The 17,574-nt window shown below is 52.0% G+C and overlaps 8 protein-coding genes across 8 annotated transcripts; 5 read left to right on the top strand and 3 right to left on the bottom strand.

The window, feature by feature from the left end:
• Positions 1-745: 745 nt before the first annotated feature.
• QC764_609685 (uncharacterized protein) lies at positions 746-1,495 on the bottom strand (the record flags this gene model as incomplete). Its single annotated transcript, XM_062949443.1, has 1 exon — positions 746-1,495. The coding sequence occupies one exon, from the start codon at positions 1,493-1,495 to the stop codon at positions 746-748; it is 750 nt and encodes a 249-aa protein (XP_062798192.1).
• Positions 1,496-2,080: 585 nt separating this feature from the next.
• QC764_609680 (uncharacterized protein) lies at positions 2,081-2,848 on the bottom strand (the record flags this gene model as incomplete). The annotated part of the gene is made up of 1 exon (XM_062949442.1): positions 2,081-2,848. The coding sequence occupies one exon, from the start codon at positions 2,846-2,848 to the stop codon at positions 2,081-2,083; it is 768 nt and encodes a 255-aa protein (XP_062798191.1).
• Positions 2,849-3,683: 835 nt separating this feature from the next.
• QC764_609670 (uncharacterized protein) lies at positions 3,684-4,676 on the top strand (the record flags this gene model as incomplete). Its single annotated transcript, XM_062949441.1, has 1 exon — positions 3,684-4,676. One exon carries the CDS (start codon positions 3,684-3,686, stop codon positions 4,674-4,676), a length of 993 nt encoding a protein of 330 aa, XP_062798190.1.
• A 2,162-nt stretch (positions 4,677-6,838) lies between these two features.
• On the top strand, positions 6,839-7,601 carry QC764_0099910 (uncharacterized protein; the record flags this gene model as incomplete). The annotated part of the gene is made up of 2 exons (XM_062941071.1): positions 6,839-7,195; positions 7,251-7,601. 2 exons carry the CDS (start codon positions 6,839-6,841, stop codon positions 7,254-7,256), a joined length of 363 nt encoding a protein of 120 aa, XP_062798189.1. The 3' UTR covers positions 7,257-7,601.
• A 2,922-nt stretch (positions 7,602-10,523) lies between these two features.
• QC764_609660 (uncharacterized protein) lies at positions 10,524-11,187 on the top strand (the record flags this gene model as incomplete). Its single annotated transcript, XM_062949440.1, has 2 exons — positions 10,524-10,852; positions 10,917-11,187. The coding sequence occupies 2 exons, from the start codon at positions 10,524-10,526 to the stop codon at positions 11,185-11,187; spliced, it is 600 nt and encodes a 199-aa protein (XP_062798188.1).
• Positions 11,188-11,972: 785 nt separating this feature from the next.
• Positions 11,973-14,514, top strand: QC764_609650 (uncharacterized protein; the record flags this gene model as incomplete). Its single annotated transcript, XM_062949439.1, has 2 exons — positions 11,973-12,955; positions 13,008-14,514. The coding sequence occupies exons 1-2, from the start codon at positions 12,444-12,446 to the stop codon at positions 14,512-14,514; spliced, it is 2,019 nt and encodes a 672-aa protein (XP_062798187.1). The 5' UTR covers positions 11,973-12,443.
• A 477-nt stretch (positions 14,515-14,991) lies between these two features.
• Positions 14,992-17,496, bottom strand: QC764_0099870 (uncharacterized protein; the record flags this gene model as incomplete). Its single annotated transcript, XM_062941069.1, has 4 exons — positions 16,983-17,496; positions 16,524-16,928; positions 15,565-16,473; positions 14,992-15,391 (listed from the first exon to the last, which is right to left on the bottom strand). The coding sequence occupies exons 1-4, from the start codon at positions 17,120-17,122 to the stop codon at positions 14,992-14,994; spliced, it is 1,854 nt and encodes a 617-aa protein (XP_062798185.1). The 5' UTR covers positions 17,123-17,496.
• QC764_0099880 (uncharacterized protein) lies at positions 15,031-15,489 on the top strand (the record flags this gene model as incomplete). Its single annotated transcript, XM_062941070.1, has 2 exons — positions 15,031-15,228; positions 15,292-15,489. 2 exons carry the CDS (start codon positions 15,031-15,033, stop codon positions 15,397-15,399), a joined length of 306 nt encoding a protein of 101 aa, XP_062798186.1. The 3' UTR covers positions 15,400-15,489.
• Positions 17,497-17,574: the final 78 nt, after the last annotated feature.

Raw genomic sequence — 17,574 nt, 5'->3', positions numbered from 1 at the left:
ATCCTGAAGTACTCGATCTAGGCCTGGAGGAGTTTCATACGATAGAAAGCTTCGTCGTCGTGCACAGATTTCTCTCACAGGAGGAAATTAAGTCCTATGTGGATCTCACCAAAGCTGTCAGGGGTAATCTCGAGCCACCCACCCACAATGAGCAGGCATTGCTTTACTAACCCTCATACTTTGCAGAGCGAAATCGTCCCGCCCAACACCGGTCCAATGCTCAAAGTTCACCTGTGGATGCACAACCGAGACTTGAAAATGAAGAGTTACGGACTCGAGATATGGTTATACAAGACGGTTTCACGCCCGTCAGCCATCACAAAGCCAAACCGAGCCTATCAAGAGGCGCAACGGGAAGTTGCATCGACAGTGAGGTAGAGTCTACACGTCCAGAACTTCAGCCTAAGCTGCCACGTGAACGCCGTGGGTCAAGAAAGGACAGTCAGAGTCGCAGGGCCAACGCCGATGATGAGAGTGGATATGAACCAGGTTAGGTGCGTGCAACAAGGCAGCAAAGATACCGGTTTTATTCTTGAGATGCTCTTGCAGGCCTCGAGACCAGTAGCCTCCCTCGCGCATCAGAAAACGTCCTTCCTTCCACGGGGACATCAGTTGGAAAACTGGGAGATGGGCGTCGTGTCATGGTTATCGAAATGAGGATGAAGGGTGAAAGGGATAGCCACCCTTGAGCACCTGGAATAACATACAACTATTGACGTTGAACCTCAGAGAATACATCATATGGTCAAGTAAAATAAATATGCGGCGTCCACAACAAAATCCCCTTCTTCAAAAAGTTCTCATCAGCTCTCATATCCTCCGGCCCAGTGAGCACTTCTCCATCATGCGTAGGAACAACCAGCACCTCGGGCAACGCCGGGACATTCTCAGCCCACTCTGGCACACTCTCCCAACTTCTCTCTTCCATTGGCACGTTTCGAGCTGCTTCCGCCTCGTCAGGGGTCATGAGTGACCTCATCTGCCGGCTAAGCCCCAACTTGACACGCGCGTTGAACGACTTGACCAGCATGTAGGTACACCCTGCCAAAAAGGCATAATGTTCATGGCGTTCAAGATCTGTTAAACCCGGTGAGTCAAATCCTGGATCGGCGACTTTGGGGTCTGGGATCTTGGAGACAGTCCAGGAAGGATCCGACTTTCGCCAAAATGCTTCGAGCTCATTGCGGTAGGCTATTTGGTCGTCTAAGAGGAAGAATTCATAGAGTCGGTATAGCGCGTAGAGGGACGAGTCCTCAAAGACACCGCGGGGGCAGGCAAACTTGCGCTGGCGGATTTGGTCGCGGTAGGTGGAAGGAGATTGCAGGATCTGTCGGGGAGGCGGAGGTGGAAAAGTTGGAAAGTCGAAGTCTTGAGCAACATATTCCTCCTCTTCAAAGCGGTCGGTGGCTGAGAATTGAAAAGTGCGTATGCTCCGTAGTGTGTCCCGAGCTTTGACCCATAATCTTTTGGCTCTGTTGCCATCGGGAGATGCCATGTTTGCGGAATGGGATACGTGTTAAGTCGAGTTTCGGTGGTGAGCGTTTCAGAAACCGGCAAATGGGCCGATTTAAGCGTTACGGGTGTTGGTTTTTGAAGGTTGTGGGCAAGAGTGAATCACGATGGCCCTGCTTTTATGCCTGTGGTGGTTGTTGGGTTGCATGTGAAGGTCTGCGTTTTTGGCAGTTGGTGACAGACAGTGGGGGGAAAAGGTACCCCAGACTGGAACCTGGAAATTAGGCGCCGTGCCAGGTGTGCGCCCTTGATGCTGCAACCAACGAGCTGCATAAGCCGTAGGGGTTTTCAACCAAGTAATCACTGGAGCTACCAAGCATGAGATGTATCTACCTTAGGGCTGAGAGGGCGAAAGGGTCATGAGCGCAGTTCAGCAGTCCTCTGCAACGTGCATTGGGTCATTCCTTGATCACTCACTGCTGAGCTCCTTTTATCACAATTCAGTCGCCAGGGCAGTTCTTTGCAAAGTCCAACCATCAATTCAATTCAGAATTATCAAGCCCAGAACCCCATTCACATAAACATGTACTCGAGCTCTATTGGCATATGGAAAGTAACAAGAAAAGCCTCAGGCAAACGCATTCTTACCACCATACTGTCTTCGATATGCTGGGTTCACCTGATTGCGCAACACATCCTCAGTCATCTCATGATGATACTGTCTTGCCCATCCCAGCGCAACCCTGACCGGCACAGGTTTGTTGCCATGCGCCTGAATGTACCGATGGATATACGTGACAGCATCCTGGAGGTCATACGGTCGTGCCTGGCTGCCTCCCGTCAGGATGCGATTGATCTTTGCAGAAAATGCATATGCCCATGGAGCTGCCAAGATCGTCAAACCCCTATCCCTCCCCTGAAAGACAATCACGTTTTGAGCTCTTGCAGCCTGTGTGATCTCTGCGTGCAGTCGACCAGACATCCACATCTGAGTTTCAGTGTTAAGCCAGTCTGTTCCCAGGCCTGGTATAGCTCTTTGTGCGTCATGCATCGCTTCGTCGACGAGGTGGCGGGCGCTGTTGCTGAAGTCGGAACCGAAGATATCGACGTCGTGGGTCATTTGTCGCGAGCGAAGGTAGAGTGTGTTGACAGCTCCGCCAACAGCGATGACACTGATGTGGTGTCCCCGACTCGCAATGTAGTGGGAGACGCGTTCGAGGGCCTGCTTCAAGACGTTGGCGTTGATATCCCTCGTCTCAGGCCTAACTGGAACGCCATGAGCGTCTAGTCGGTTTCGAGGAATGTGAATAGTCACATCTTGTGGTGCGCCAATCTGGATTCCGCCCCCGGGTTGGCAGCCCTTCTTTTTGGCAGGCTTGCTACCGCCACAGCCCATGGTATGGACTTGACCGACGTGGAAGATAATAATGCCAGGAAAAAACAAATGTAGGTACGGACAATGCCCTTCGGTTGGGGAAGCCACATCATCTGAGGTGAGTAAAAGCTACAAGACCCCCCGTTGTCTTATACGATTCTGACTTCCAGGTCTTCATCACCAACCATTTCATCCTGAGCTCAAAATAGACATTGATCCAGCCACATGAAAATAAACTACAGGGCCATGGTCCAAATCTTGGACACTTCCGCGATAGTATTGACGACAGAAGATATGCCCCGAATCAGACCCATTCTGAACCAGTTGAATAACACGCTTGAACCAACCGATATGTTCTCAAACAAGCTGTCACCAACAGTACCAATGTCATGGGTCATGCTTGACAACGCGCGCTTAGAACGTTGAGCTGAGTGCTTCCTGGATGATCAGACACAGTATGGGCAGCCCATTACCACCTTCAACAGATCAGGCAGGTAACCGAATACCCATACCAGCAGCATTCACAAAGATAGGCCACTACTTATCTTGGAAGTGTCCTACTTTAGATTTATCACAATTAGGCTCAGTTATCGACACCATCCCGCCACATTTGCAATGAAGGTCGGTCAAAGATGCCGCACTGTGCTGAATGCCCGAACAGCGAAACGCTATGCTGATTGGTCAGCCAACAATCGAATGGTATGAGGTGAACAATTGAACCAACAAACCTCGAAACAACTCAATCACGCAAATTTCGCACCAACTTTCACATTCGAGTTGCTTGGATATAGACCCAAGCACACAACCTTGGTCAACCGCCTATTTTGCCAGAACCGCGCAAGCGGATTTTGCCTCGATGCAGCAGCCAACCATCAACATCAAGACACGCTGTCGGCGGAAGCTGGACCTGACAACGAAGCTCTTGAACCTCCATATCTCGAATTTGCCAGCTTTATCCACCTCCAATGAGCAACCGAATGAAAGCCCTATACGGATAGTCTGTGTGTCTGATACGCACAACCACCAACCTGTCCTCCCACCTGGAGATATCCTCATCCATGCAGGCGACCTGACTGAGAGTGGCTCCTTTGACGAGGTCCAGGCAGGTCTTGACTGGCTTTCATCCCAGTCTCATCCCCACAAGATACTGATCGCAGGGAACCACGACGTTTTGCTTGATGAAATATTTCTGGAGCGATATCCAGACCGCCGCTATGGGGAGACGACGAGAACAAAGGCCGACTTGAATTGGGGAAGTGTGACATACCTTGAAGACTCGACGATGACAATCACTCTACCCACCAGGGCCGCAACACACGAACCCGAAGGTGTAACAAAGGGGATCGAAAGAAGAGTCACGGTATACGGGAGCCCTTACACACCAATCTACACCCCGTCAGCGTTTCAATATCACCCCTCGCCTGAGTTCTGGGAAAACTCCAAGCTTGCAACCTTGCCACCGCAAGACAACCTGATCGTAGTCACCCATGGGCCCCCAAAATTCTACCTCGACCGCAGGGACTTTCACCGAGCCGGCTGTCCTTACTTGCTGCAAGAAATCACCCGACTCCGACCTCGGCTTCACGTATTCGGACACATCCACGCCGCGCACGGGAGGGTAGATGTCGTCCTCGACAGGGTGCGAGAGGCATATGACGATATCAGGATCGGTTGGGGCGGATGGGGAACACTGGCCTGGATGGCGGTATTGGTGGGCTGGAACAAGGCCAAGAGGGTGATTGGGTTTGGGAAGAGCGACGCGAGCAAGGCGACAACGTTTGTCAATGCGTCAGTGGTCGGGGGGAGACAAAATGAGTTGACGAATGATGTCGTCGTAATTGAGTTGTGATCCTGAGCGCCACCCTCGTTGCAGACGCCGTACGTCAGGATTCCGCGCCGTGCCGAGAGGTGGAGTAGGGCTCGGAGCCGAAGTGGTGGATGGGGTTGATTTCAGCTTCCAATTTTCACATGACAGTACCCATGGGCAAATATTTCCGTTGATGGTATCTCGGGTAGCTGGGAAGGAGCCTCACAATTACTGAGACCGACGTTCCGCATTTGGCAATCGGCGAAGAATGCAAGTACCTCTCACCGAAACCCCGTTAAGACGAGATGGCCACGCCGGATCAAGGTTGACTGGCTTATGCCTTTCCGCACCGAGCCTCCAATAGTGTACTGATATGTACTGGCATGGACGGTGTACATTCCTGCGACATCCTTCGCCCAGCATTCCGGATCGCCGAGGGAGAAAGGGCGCGGGATGGTGACACAGTCTTCACTTCTTGCATCAAATCGGCCTGGAACCACAAGAAGGAGCAAGGCATATTATGGTTTATTATGGTCTGGACCTGGTGGTTGGGCTCGAGTCAACTTGTCGGCTGCTCAAGGATATCTCGGGTTCTGATGCCCCATGCCACGGTCATCAAGGATAGTGGAGTCTACTGAATGCTGCGAGTCCTACTTTGTTCAGTAGTCGGACTCTTCGGGTTTACCCTACCGAACAATTCGAGGTTTGCCCAGACACGCGCTATCCCTGAAGTCGCTGCGGCCTTTAGGCATCACCAAAAGACGACTCACTAGGTGGCATCCGAAGCGAGTTAGAAGGTCAGAAGGAAGGAGCTAGCTTTGTGGGAGAAGTACAACCTGGAAGGAATATTGCAACCTGACTCATCTATGTGGCTGGTGGCCGGCATCTGTGGCCGTCACTATCTTCTTCACCACCAAAAACAGGGGATACGAAAGATCAAGATTGTTCCATTGCAACATACCGAACCTGATCGAACTATCACCTGGTGCTTGGCCATAGCATTTCCCGGGTGACAAGGTGGCGCCGTGGGATGAGCCCAGCTGCGGCCCGTCGAGAGGTCAGTATGTAGGACCTCTCCCGCGTGGTGGAGGACAGCTGAATCATATTTTCCTAACCATCCTGTACAGACCCTACACGCCGCATGCGACATGTATGGACGGCTTGCCTAGCTAGAAGGTCAGTCTTTCTGAGCATCAGGCCGGTGAAGTGCCGGTGCCCCATTGCCCAAACAATTGCGAGGGGCCTATTTTTGAGAAGCGTATGTCTCGTAGGTGCCCATGAAACAAAATACAGTTGCAAGCCACACAGGATGGAAGGCAGCCAGATGCCGTATCGACCAGGACAGTGGAGAGAAAGGCAGGCGGTGCCATCTGATAGTGGATTGGCTTATGACCACCAGCCCTAGAGCTCTATGACTACCTACCCAGTGATTTGGAATACGCCTTACACGCGAGCCAGATTCAGCGGTGGCCAAGAAGATTTGGGGTATGGTCGATCAATGGGTGATCTGGTTCGGTACTGCTCCCCGGCGCCGCGTGGCGTGTGGAGAGTCGGAGGATGGGCTCGCCTGGCGGGGTTAGCGGCAAGGAACCAACAACATTTTTTTTGACAACAGACGCCGGCAAGGCTTCGAACGACATGCGATATCACACCAAAAAAACAACAATTCGGATAATTTTGTTCTTTCATCGCACAGGCGCGCACTGCCGTAAGGGTCTCTCTACTGCCAGCAGCACGACCAGCATTTGGGGGATGTGGGGGTATTTGGGACGGTTTCAGAGGGGCTGGGCGCAAGCAGCACCACTTGAGCCACTAGGCGGGCTATCTCCGTGCCTTCGACCATGGCTGCAAATAGCATAGCACAGCACGATGGTGTGCGGGCCACCTCGGACTTGTGCATACATTGCCCCCTTTTGACTTATACCGACAGAAGAACAGCAATTGTTTGGAGAGCCTCAGGATTGGACACCTCGGACTCGAGTCCTTAGGCTCGAGATGGGTTAGGTAATCAAGGATACTCACCAATCGCGGAATGCCTGGGACATCAGTCTCGATTACCAAAGAAGAAAGGTTTTTTCTTTCTTTCAGAGTCACCTGGAAAAAGTCAACTGTGAATCAACTTTTCGAATCCATCTAGGATTAGGCACCTGTATTCAACATCGCCTCTGCGTGGTCTTCTCACAGACCAAGTTCGATATAAAGCCATGGACCCTCCACCGTCATCTCAACAGCTAACATCATCAACAGCAAGCACCAGCGATCACAAGAACATCAACAAGCTCTCTCACCTCAAGCCAACGCCCGCCTTCACTCAGCTTACTAGTCATCGACTACACACCTCGCCAACCTCGCCTCTTCCCAGTCAAAACATCTTTCAACTCAGCAAAATGTCTGGATCCGACAGCTCAAGCACCAAGTGGGACGACATCCTCAAGCACGGATCGGCCCTCAGCATCGTCAGGCCTGATGTCGTCTTCACCCCATATGGAGGCGGTTCCAGCTCTGGCAGTTCGTCAGGGGGGTCTTCTTCAAACTCTTCCGGTGGTTCATCGTCTGGCGGGGTGAGTGCTGCTATGGCAACATTTGCCAGTCGGGTTTTTGCTAACATCATGCTAGAAATAAACGTATTATCCGGGTTATTCAACATTGAGGAGGTCAACTCCCATACACACTCGTTTCGAACCATTTCATTTACAGCATCAGCATAGCGACTTGCATGACACATTAGATCATAGACGGGCGGTTCTCGAGCAGTCGGGGAGAGGCATTGGCATCTACTAGATACGCCCGGTTGGCTGGATTCAATCGGGCAGCCCCCAAGGGCATTTGCATGGAGAACAGTTAGGAGGATCTGCTGGGTACGACGGGAGGATGGGTGCATGACGGGGGATTTTCCTATACCTACTTTTACAGCTTCGCTTCTTTTTACACGACTTTTACCAATTGAATCGCGCGATTTCAACTTCAGTTACTGGGCATTGCTGGACAACGTCTGTGATGTGATCTAGATGCCGGGCTCGGTTCCTGTAGGGTGATAAATCCCATGTAAATCCTTCCAGTGCCAAGGTGGTATTGTAGGATGGGGTGGTTTACAGCTAAAATCCTACTGCCGCGTCACTGTGGAATATGGCAGACTTTGACGACAAAATTCTGCCATGACACCGTTGTAGAGAGGATTAAACAATATGTCGGCTGATTGCGTTATGAGACCCATTAGTTTGAGATCAGCTACCTTACTGTTGCTTAAGCTCGACCTTGACGTCGAGGTTTAGCTCCTCCCTCCACACCACAAAACCCCCAACTTCGAGCTGAGACCCGAGACAGCGGCACCACTGACAATGCCGCGGGTACCTACTCGGCAGTCGGGACAACCCTTTCTCGGTTCAAAAAGGGAAACATTTTGCAAGCCATGCCGTGTGGCTTCTCTAGTTTTCCAACCATGTAGGGCGTATGGTGTATGTTGTTTCACGCCAAGCCAGCAGTTGCCCCCCCCACCTGAACCCACTCCGCTGAAAGGGTTAAGGTTTCCCTGTGCCGCAGCCTGGCCGTGCCTGGCCGCCAACAGATCCACCGGTCATGGGGGAGGTGATTGGGTGGAAAATAACCGGAATGGGGGAATTTGGGAGCAGAAGGATTGTTGTATACAGAGCCAAGAAGCGTGACTCTAGCGGAAATCTGCCTTACTGCGCGCGCTAGTGAAGGGGGGGAAGTTCTATGGAGAACTGGAGGTTGCGGTAGGAGTTGCAAGGACTGCTTGGAATGGTAGTTACCTAGGTGAAGGGTTACGAATAGAAGGGTTGGATTGGTTGGGGTAAGCGCGCTAATCGCTATTGTCCGAACGTCGTGGGTATGTAGTGACGAGGAAGGAATACTTTTGGTGGTGAGGACGGAGACGGGAATTATTGGTCCAAGTTTCACGACATGATCTGATAACCTCCCACAGCTGCGTGTAATGACATGCAGGTAGGTTATTCCTTACTTCTGTACTCTTTACCACGCTTACCAAAGCTTTCCCCTGTGAGTTCTAGAACAAAATGAACATGTTGACGATGACAGTGTGTTGGGGGCTGATCAGCCCTACGGGTGGGGCCCCGTGTGCCGGCGGATTTGTTTCGCAACCGACAAGGCACAAACCGAAACCTAAAAGCTAAAAAAAAACACGTGCAGGCAGAGCAGAGCAGGCCTTCTTCCAAAGGACGCGGACTGGGCCTAACGGATCAGGACCAACCGGACGGGCCGGTTCAGGCTCCCAGATTGTTGGTTTGTTTCCATCACCGGTGCGGGGTCGTTCGGGAGCAGAACGATGGTGAACACGGCCCCGCAGCCGCAAGCGACATGTCCCGGACGGGCCGCAGTTGACATACCAAGTGAGGGTTACACTGACGATGCTTGCACCACCTGACCTCGTTGAATGACTGCGGGGGGCCTACAGTTTGCTGTGAGCCATGTGAAGTGTCTTGTGTGTTGTCGCCCGGATATTCAGTCCATGCTATTGCCGAGGGCGGTAGAAAAAGTAGGGCAGCCAATTGCATCGGCATCATCGACCGAAGACAGTGGTCGAAATCATTCCATTGGAAGCAAGCGTGCAGCTTGTATACCCCCATATACACCCAATCAAAAGCACAGTTTAGATAACAGAGACTGTACTTTGTAGTTGGACCAATTGCTTGGTGCAAAGTAAAACTGTGTTTTGGAGCTGGACTGGTGAGGGGTTGAAGCTGGCTTTAAATCCGCCATCTGCTCAATTGTTGTGCTCTGCTTCTTTCTTTTCCATTCATCAAAACCCTTACATTCAATTCTCTGTGAGGGCCAGTGATGGCCTTGGGCAGCAGTACCATTTCAAGTTTCATGTTGTGTCTGTCTTCATTGACGGACACACATGAGTGCTGTGGGCCCACCATCACTGGCTTGGGGGATTCAGCGTGGGCCACTCTCTTCTTCACTTCTTCCAGTTTTTGCCTTCCATCTGCATTGACCGCCGAACGGTGAGTGAATGCCGAATGCTGAAGCTGCAGTACTTACTAACTTTCTGGCAGCCTTTGTCTTGATCACCAGGCAGTATTCTTCCGCCAGAACATCGCACTCCCAATTGCGTTCTCACATCCCCACCTCAGCAACCAAGCTCATCGGAAATACTTGGAGGCTGTTCGTCAAGGTACTCGGTATCCTTTGACAAGCAACCAGAAGCCTTGTTATCTCCAGGCGGCACGTTGTATGCTGAGGTGGGGATCCAAGAGCCGACATGGTCTGCGAGGAGGTTCTGGAGCTACTGTATTGTTCTTTCTCGACAGGGCCAGAGGGAAGACGGTGTTGGATGATACGCTGTTCTCCTTCACAATACGGTACGTGCTCGGCTCCTTTGGACTTTGACGACATCAGGGACTGATGTTGTGGGAAGAGTCGAAGAAATTCAACCGCCTCTGATTTTCTTCCACCCTGCATTGCGATGTCCCAGATTGTACGGACCTGGAGCAAGTCGCTAAAAGGTACCGGTCGCAATCCGCAAACTTCGGAACGCGAAAACGAACGAATACAACTCTTTAAAAGAAAGCTTTAACCGCATATACCAAGTCACAACCACCGGCCTTCTGGCCTGCAAGGGCAGATCGTGCTGTACATGCCCACCCTTGGTCCAATATCAATATGGAGACCCTACATGACAATACAGACCCCCTACCATGGCTTTGGGAAGATACCTATCTTTTTCCCCTGGACTTTCCTACTTTTGGTGCATCCCTCGACACTGGCGTCCCCTTGCTGCCACAGTCAGAAGGAGCCATTCACCAACAACCCGAACAAAGCAGCCAGTGGGACGGCGGCGACCCTACTCTTATCGATTTCAATTTTTTGTCGCCTAATCTGGGTTCTTTCCCAGATTTCGACTTCAGCATGGAAAGTCCACATTCCGTATGGATGGCTTCTGCCTACACAGACTCGATCGCCTGCCCGTCCATTACATCAGATGTCTCGTCTTTGTCACCGAGCCAGATGTCGATGACCATGTCAACGCCGCCGTCCTTCTTGCCACTTACTCCGAGACCCTTGGCTCCGCTACAGCACTCTGAGCCCTTTGAGTTAGCAAATGGTCAAGGAGACCGCACAGTTCAAGTTGCAGAAAATCCAAGGGTGAATCCCACCACGGCGTTTCCTAGCCCCCAACAAACGTCTACTAGGCCTCGCAACTCCCGTCGACGACGTGACCCTTCCTTCATCCCGGCGTGAGCAGAATTTCCCCTTTAATGATCTTCTTGAACCGTGCAAAGACTAACTGGATTGTAACAGGCGCCAGATCCGACAGCGCGAGAAGCCTGAAAAGTGTCCAATTTGCCAAAAGGGCCATCAATACCGATCGGATGTAAAAAGGCACATTGCGTCCCGCCACAAAGACAGAGCTCACGAGCTTGGGATCTCCATCGCTCTATTCCCTTGCCCAGTATCAGGGTGCTCTCAAACATTTCCTGTCTCGAGGCCAGATCATGCTTTGCGCCATATGCGAAGAAAGCACAAGGACCATGATGGAAACACCAAAGCAGTTCGCGGGGGGAAGAAGTAGCCGCCAACATTCCCAGTTTTCTTTGACACGTACACGACTGTCTCTTTTGATATTTTTTTGTTTCGTTTCTATTTTTGCAGAAGATGTTTGACAAGAAGGGATAAAGAGAGAACTGCAGTTTTCTAGGACTATTTCGTGGCTTTGAAGGGAGCATAGTGAGTCTTGAACAGGCTGCGCCCTCATCGAGGCGGAGGGCGCAGTTTGTTCTCCAGACACGATGTTCATTGCTGTACGGCACCTTCGCCTTGGAGGCTGGGGGAAAGAAAGGAAATTTTGAGACGCTATGTTTTCTACTTATGTGCTACGTTGATGTAGTGTAATGAATAACGACCTATTGTTACCGAATTGTCTGACTCTGTGAGAATCTACTAACCTGGAATAAATCTCAGTCCGAGCATGAGATAGCTAAGTCGATATTCCGCTCTTTTTCACCGTCGGTCTTCACACAACAGGAGATTCCAGTCCCCTCGATGCGATGCTTTGGACAACAACACCAGGCAGCGTTGACATAGCACCGTTGCGAGCAGCTCTAGATAGCTGATCCGACCAAGGCATACTGGGTCGCTGCTCCTGGTAATTGATGTGCAAAGATCCCGCCTGATGTCGCATTGTTGCTGACATACCTCGACATCGAGCGGCATGCACCCCTCCTTCATCGCAAACATACTTACCAGCTACCTCAAACTACTCGGACTGTTCACAAAAAAATGGCATGACTGAGCCACCACCGATCTCTCGCAATTGCTGTAACAAACAACCAAAGCTGGGCACGAGGACCGAACTACCTGACTCATCACGTCCAGAGCGAACCTCTCCCGAGGTCGAGGCTTCCCAACCCCAACCCGAAGGACTCCCTCGTTGGGATGAAAAAGCTCCATTCTTCTGCACGTAAGAAGCCGTGTGCAACGCTGCGGGCGTAAATCTGCTCCGATACCCAATGGCAGGCATTCCCGTGCAGCATCGACCCGCCCGAGCCGACCATTGGACCTGCATCGTGGCTCAGCACAGCAAGTGCTCTTCCCGCTCTGGTGTAGGTGTGTAACCCATCAGTCTTTGTCCCTTGTTACCCCCTCGATGCACAGCAACACCAACGAACCCCCGGGTCGGAATATGCCCGTAAACTCCGCCAACGATGGAGTTGCTGTGCAGATGTCGAATAATTTGGCGGGGAAGGGGAGCAATCCCCGATTGTTCACACAAACCTGGAAGTGAAAAAAAAATCGAATGACGAGATATTGCGGCCGTAGAGACGAGAAATGAGCGTTCCTGGCTTTTCGATGTCGAGTCTGCTCATGACTTCATGTAGGACGGCTGCCAAGGGCTGTAATGGTTATATCAGGGCGAGTTCCTCCCGTTGCACTTCGAATCTACTCCTCGCTATCCTTCTCCTCGCTGGTGGAATATTAGCGAATGTCAGCACAATCGAGCCAGATCTTGACCGGCCTCCTCTTGTAGAGCAACGTCCTTTCGAGATGGTCAACCACCAACTTTACACCACGACTGCGTTGTCGTTACTCACCCCACTCGCTCCCGGGCATAATTGGAACGGCACCGGGCATAGTCTTAATGGCACCAGCAACTGCAAGTTAATCCCTGGTGATCACACATGGCCAGGAGATGGTGACTGGTCAGCGCTGAACGAGACGCTTGGTGGCCGCTTGATTGCCTCGGTTCCCCTGGCTGCCGTGTGCCATAACGGGCCTTTCAACATCTACAATGAGACGAGATGCGGCGAGGCGAGGGAAGGCTGGGATAGGCCCGAGACTCAGTAAGCTGACCCCCCTATTTGTGTTGAGTTAGCCACTAAACACAACACACAGCTTCGTCGAACCAGTCGAGTTCAACGCGCCCATCTTCCAAAACGCCACTTGTGACCCTTTCACCTCCGTAGATCAAGAGTGTGAGCTCGGCAACTACGTCAGCTACGCTGTCAACCTCACCACCGACACCGCTGCTGACGACGTCAAGGCCGGCCTCGCCTTTGCAACCCAGCACAACCTCCGCGTCGTGATTAAGAACACAGGCCACGATTACCTCGGCAAGTCCACCGGCAAGGGTGCCCTCTCCTTCTGGACCCACAACCTCAAGAACATCTCTATTATCGAGGACTACAGCAGTGACGACTACAACGGCCCCGCCGTCAAGATCGGGGCTGGCGTGCAAGGCTTTGATGTTTTGGATTCCCTCAAGGAATCCGGCTACCTCACGCTCTCTGGCTCGTGCCCCACCGTTGGTTTGGCCGGAGGGTATACCCAGGGAGGAGGGCACTCTATTCTCACAAGCAAGTATGGCCTTTCGGCTGACAACGTCCTCGAGTGGGAGGTTGTGACAGCAAATGGCACTCTTGTCACCGCCACTCCGAAGGAAAATCAAGACCTGTATTTTGCTCTTTCTGGTGGCGGCGGCGGGACGTTTGGTGTTGTAATCAGCATGACCACCCGCCTATTCGAGGACAGAAAAGTCGGCGGTGCGAACAACTTTACCTTTGCCGCCGCGTCAGACAAGAAAGAAGATGTCAACGCCTTTTGGGATGCTGTCGGCTCACTGCAGAACTTGACCATTCCGTTTGTTGACGCGGGGAACAGTCTGGTCTATCTGATTTACGCCTGGCCTGACAGGAAGGTCCCCGCGTTGACGACGTATAGCGTTACTGTTCCTGACTGTGACACGACGGAGTGTGTGGACACGGCGATGAAGCCTTTTACGGATGACTTGACGGCGAGGGGGGTGAAGTACGAATATTCGGCCAAGGTGTCGGAGACGTTTCTGGAGCATTACAATGCTTCGTTTGGGCCGATTCCGTATGGCTGGTATCCGGTCTCGCAGGTGACGGGGGGGAGGTTGTTGCCCAGGGCGGTGGTGTCGGATGAGGAGATGGGGAAGAATCTGACTGCGACGATGAGGATGGCTATCCAGGAGGAGGGATTCACTTTTGGGTGTGTTGCGTCGAGTGCAAAGGTTGGGTTGAGGGAGGGGGTGGTTTCTTCGGTGAATCCTGCTTGGAGGAATGCGATGGCTTTCTGTCTTGTTGTGGGGAAGTGGGACTACTCGATTGACAGGGCGGAGATGATGAAGATGCAGAAGGCCTTGACCGAGGTGGTGCAGCCTGCTCTTGATGCCGCTACGCCGGGGGGTGGGTGTTATCTCAATGAGGCCAACTTTGAGCAGGAGGATTGGCAGGAGCAGTTTTATGGGTTGGAGAATTACAAGAAGTTGAGGAATGTGAAGGATACGTGGGATCCTACGGGAGTGTTTTACGCTTTGACTGCTGTGGGTAGTGAGGACTGGGAGCTTGATGGTGATGGGAGGGTCTGCAGGAAGCAGTGATTGGAGCTGAAGAAGGGGGTCTAACTAGATTGTCTTGTGTTAGCACCGGATGCTTCGGACATTTTGGTCCTGTTTTGAGACCAATACAACTGATGTTGCATTTCTTGGTTGTTGTTCTCGGTGAGAGCATGTTGCCCGCTGACAAAGTTGTATCATGAGACTTGACTATGGTTGCACCACCCAGAGACTATGAGACAGAAGAGGGATAGCATGAGCGCTAATGCTAACTGCACAGGCATCTACAAGAGCGGAACCAGTCCTATTGGTGAGTGAAGCAATATACGGTCGTCATCGTGAAGATGGATGTTTGGGTCCGAGATCCTATAGAGCCTCAGAGTGCGAGGTGACAGGGGATGGCAATGGGCGTGGTGGAAGTTGTCGTGTCTATTCCCGCGGGGCACGATCACGCTCGAGAAAAGTATAAAAGACCTGATCACGTCTTCACTTGGAGTTCTTTCATCATCAGCCTCTCAAGCACTATTCAGACAACGCTTTCGACGAGAACAAACCTTCAAGATGAAGTTCACCACCACCCTCATCCTCGCCCTCACGGCCCTCGTCTCGGCGGCTCCCCAGCCCGACAGCGAGATCGACGCGCGCCAGACCTGCGTCTACGACTGCGGCTGCTCCTCTGGCAGCGGCGAGCCCTCCCCTCCTCCTGACACGGCCACCTGCTGCCGGTCTGTTGGTGGGACTTTGGGCAACGGAGGCACTGTACGTTGTTTTTTCACGTGTTTCTATATCTGACAGGAATAGGCTGACAAAGTGGATACCTAGCTCTGCAACGGCCTCACCTTTGCCCAGGGCACCTCTTATGCTCGTTGCTGCGCCTCCCCTGGCTTTGTCTGCTTTGCTCCTAGGGGCTGCACGCCTGTTACTGTTTAAGTGGGGTTGAAAATGGGTTGGAGTGGCAAGGGTAGTAGTCACGGCTGCTTGGGGGGTTGGCAGGGGGAGCTATCTATGGTTGTGACTATTCTTGGCAAAATATATCTGCTTTGACCTGAGTGATTTGCTTGATTGCTGGATGATATGACTGTCTAGTGAACTGACTATGGTGTGGTGGGGCTGGGTGTCTCGGTTGGTTGGGAGGTGTCCGGGTCGGTGGACTCGGTTGGCTCTGGGTTGGTGGTCATTGTTGTCAGTTCTGCTGTTGTTGTAGGCTCTGCTGTAGTTGGGGCTTCAGTGGGAGATTCCGTTGTTGGAGTCGGCTCAGAGGTAGTAGTCAGCTCAGTTGCTGAGGTTGGGTCAGAGGTAGTGGTTGGCTCAGTGGTTGTTGTGGGCTCAGTAGTTGTAGGCTCTACTGTTGGCTCGACTGTGGTTGGCGACTCGACTAAGGTGGTAGTGACCATGATGCTAGTAATTGATGTAGTTGTACTCGGGGTGCTTATGACCGACGTGGTTGTAATTGGAGCAGACGTGGTGGTCACCAAAGTTGTTGTAGTGGACAGGCTTGTCTGCGATGTGGTTGTCGACGAAGAGGTCGTTGTTGGCTCTGGCTCTACAGGCACCGGCACGGTAACATTCAGTCTCGCCCCCGCCTGTAAGGGCACTACCCCTTGCACCTTCCCACTTCCCAAGAGAGTATACGCGTACGGAATCTTTTGTTTGGTCAAGCTCCCCACCGGCGCGTTACTGGCTGCCCTCCCAAAGACATTATCCTCCAACCTTGCATATCCGACTTCTTTCGAATCTTTGCTTGTCACTGCTGTGGTCACATTCAGAAAGTAATTGGACTCAACCAGGACCTGGGCGGACATGCGGGTATTGATTGCGCTGCCAACACTTTCGTAGAGATTGTTGAAGATGTGGGCTGTGCCAAATCTGATGAGGGGGGCGCGGGAGTTGATATTGCGGAAGTAGTTGTTGGCGTAGGTGATGCGAAGTTTGCCGGTGTCTTGGGCGGCGTTGGAGTCGGAATGGCCTACGAGAGTCGTCTTCCAATGGTCGTGGAAGTAGGTGCTTTTCTAGGTTAGCTTTACTTGCGATCTTATGAAGGAAGTCGAGCTCACTGGGAAACCGTGATGAAGTCTGAACCATGAGAGGCGTCCACAAGACCATCATAATAGTCTTTATCTGCAACAAGAGCGGAGGAGAACTCGCAGTGATCAATCCATATGTTGCTGCTGCTGTCAATCTTCACGGCATCCTCAGCTAATGATGCAACGACGTGAGACGAGACAAGATTCCGGATGATGACGTTCTTTTGGTGGCGTATTATGAAGCCGATTCCCCTGAGCGATGACCCAGGGAGGCCGATGATGCTTTTGTTACTCCCCACTCTGACCTTTGTGGCACCAGTGATGGCTCCTTTAATGAAGACTATGGCGGGCAGTGGGTTTGTTTCCGAGACGGCGGCACTGAGCTCGGCAAGGGTAGTAACGGTTGTCGCATTGGCACCGAGGCCACCGGTTGTCCTGAGTGGCGTCAAAGGCTGTTCAAGAAAGATAGAGACAGAAGAGAACACTCACCCTCCGTTCTGAGTTGCAAAGCCGATGTTTGCTACATCGGTTAAGTTTGCATTTGTTAGAGGCTGTCGTCGTCTGTTAAGTGTTGGCGAGGCGGCAGCCAGTACCCCGGAGAATAAAGCCGCCAACACAGAGATTCTCATTTTTGCGAGCCGTTCTGAATGAAGCTAAACTCAAGCTGAGAGTAAGGCCAGATTTGTAGAAACAGGACAACTATCAATGACAGAAAGGGGGGTTTTCAGTTGTTATGATGGATGCATTTACCCGCCCTATAGTGCGTCGCCTCATGATAGTCTGGTTCTGTTCTATCAGAACGGTATAGTGCTTCTGGATGAGGTCAAGACCCGGCGGAGAAATCTCACGGTAACATTCCGAGGTGGGTTGTGGATCTCCGACTGGTTTACCAATTTATCTCAAGGGTGAAACCCGACAATCGAGTCGACAACATCCGATCTACATTTAGGATACAAAAGCTGGTCGATTGCCGAGAAAACTCAATAGCGATCACCTAGCTGGGCGAATCTTTGCATGCACGTACCGACACGGTGGTGTAGTAAGTATCTGGAGTCAATTATCTCCGCCACCGGGGGTGCTG

Source organism: Podospora pseudoanserina, chromosome 6 (genome assembly GCF_035222485.1).
Source record: "Podospora pseudoanserina strain CBS 124.78 chromosome 6, whole genome shotgun sequence".
NCBI classification, from domain to species: Eukaryota; Fungi; Ascomycota; class Sordariomycetes; order Sordariales; family Podosporaceae; genus Podospora; species Podospora pseudoanserina.
The sequence above is the reverse complement of the archived record's forward strand: the minus strand, read 5'-3'. Positions and strand labels throughout refer to the sequence as shown.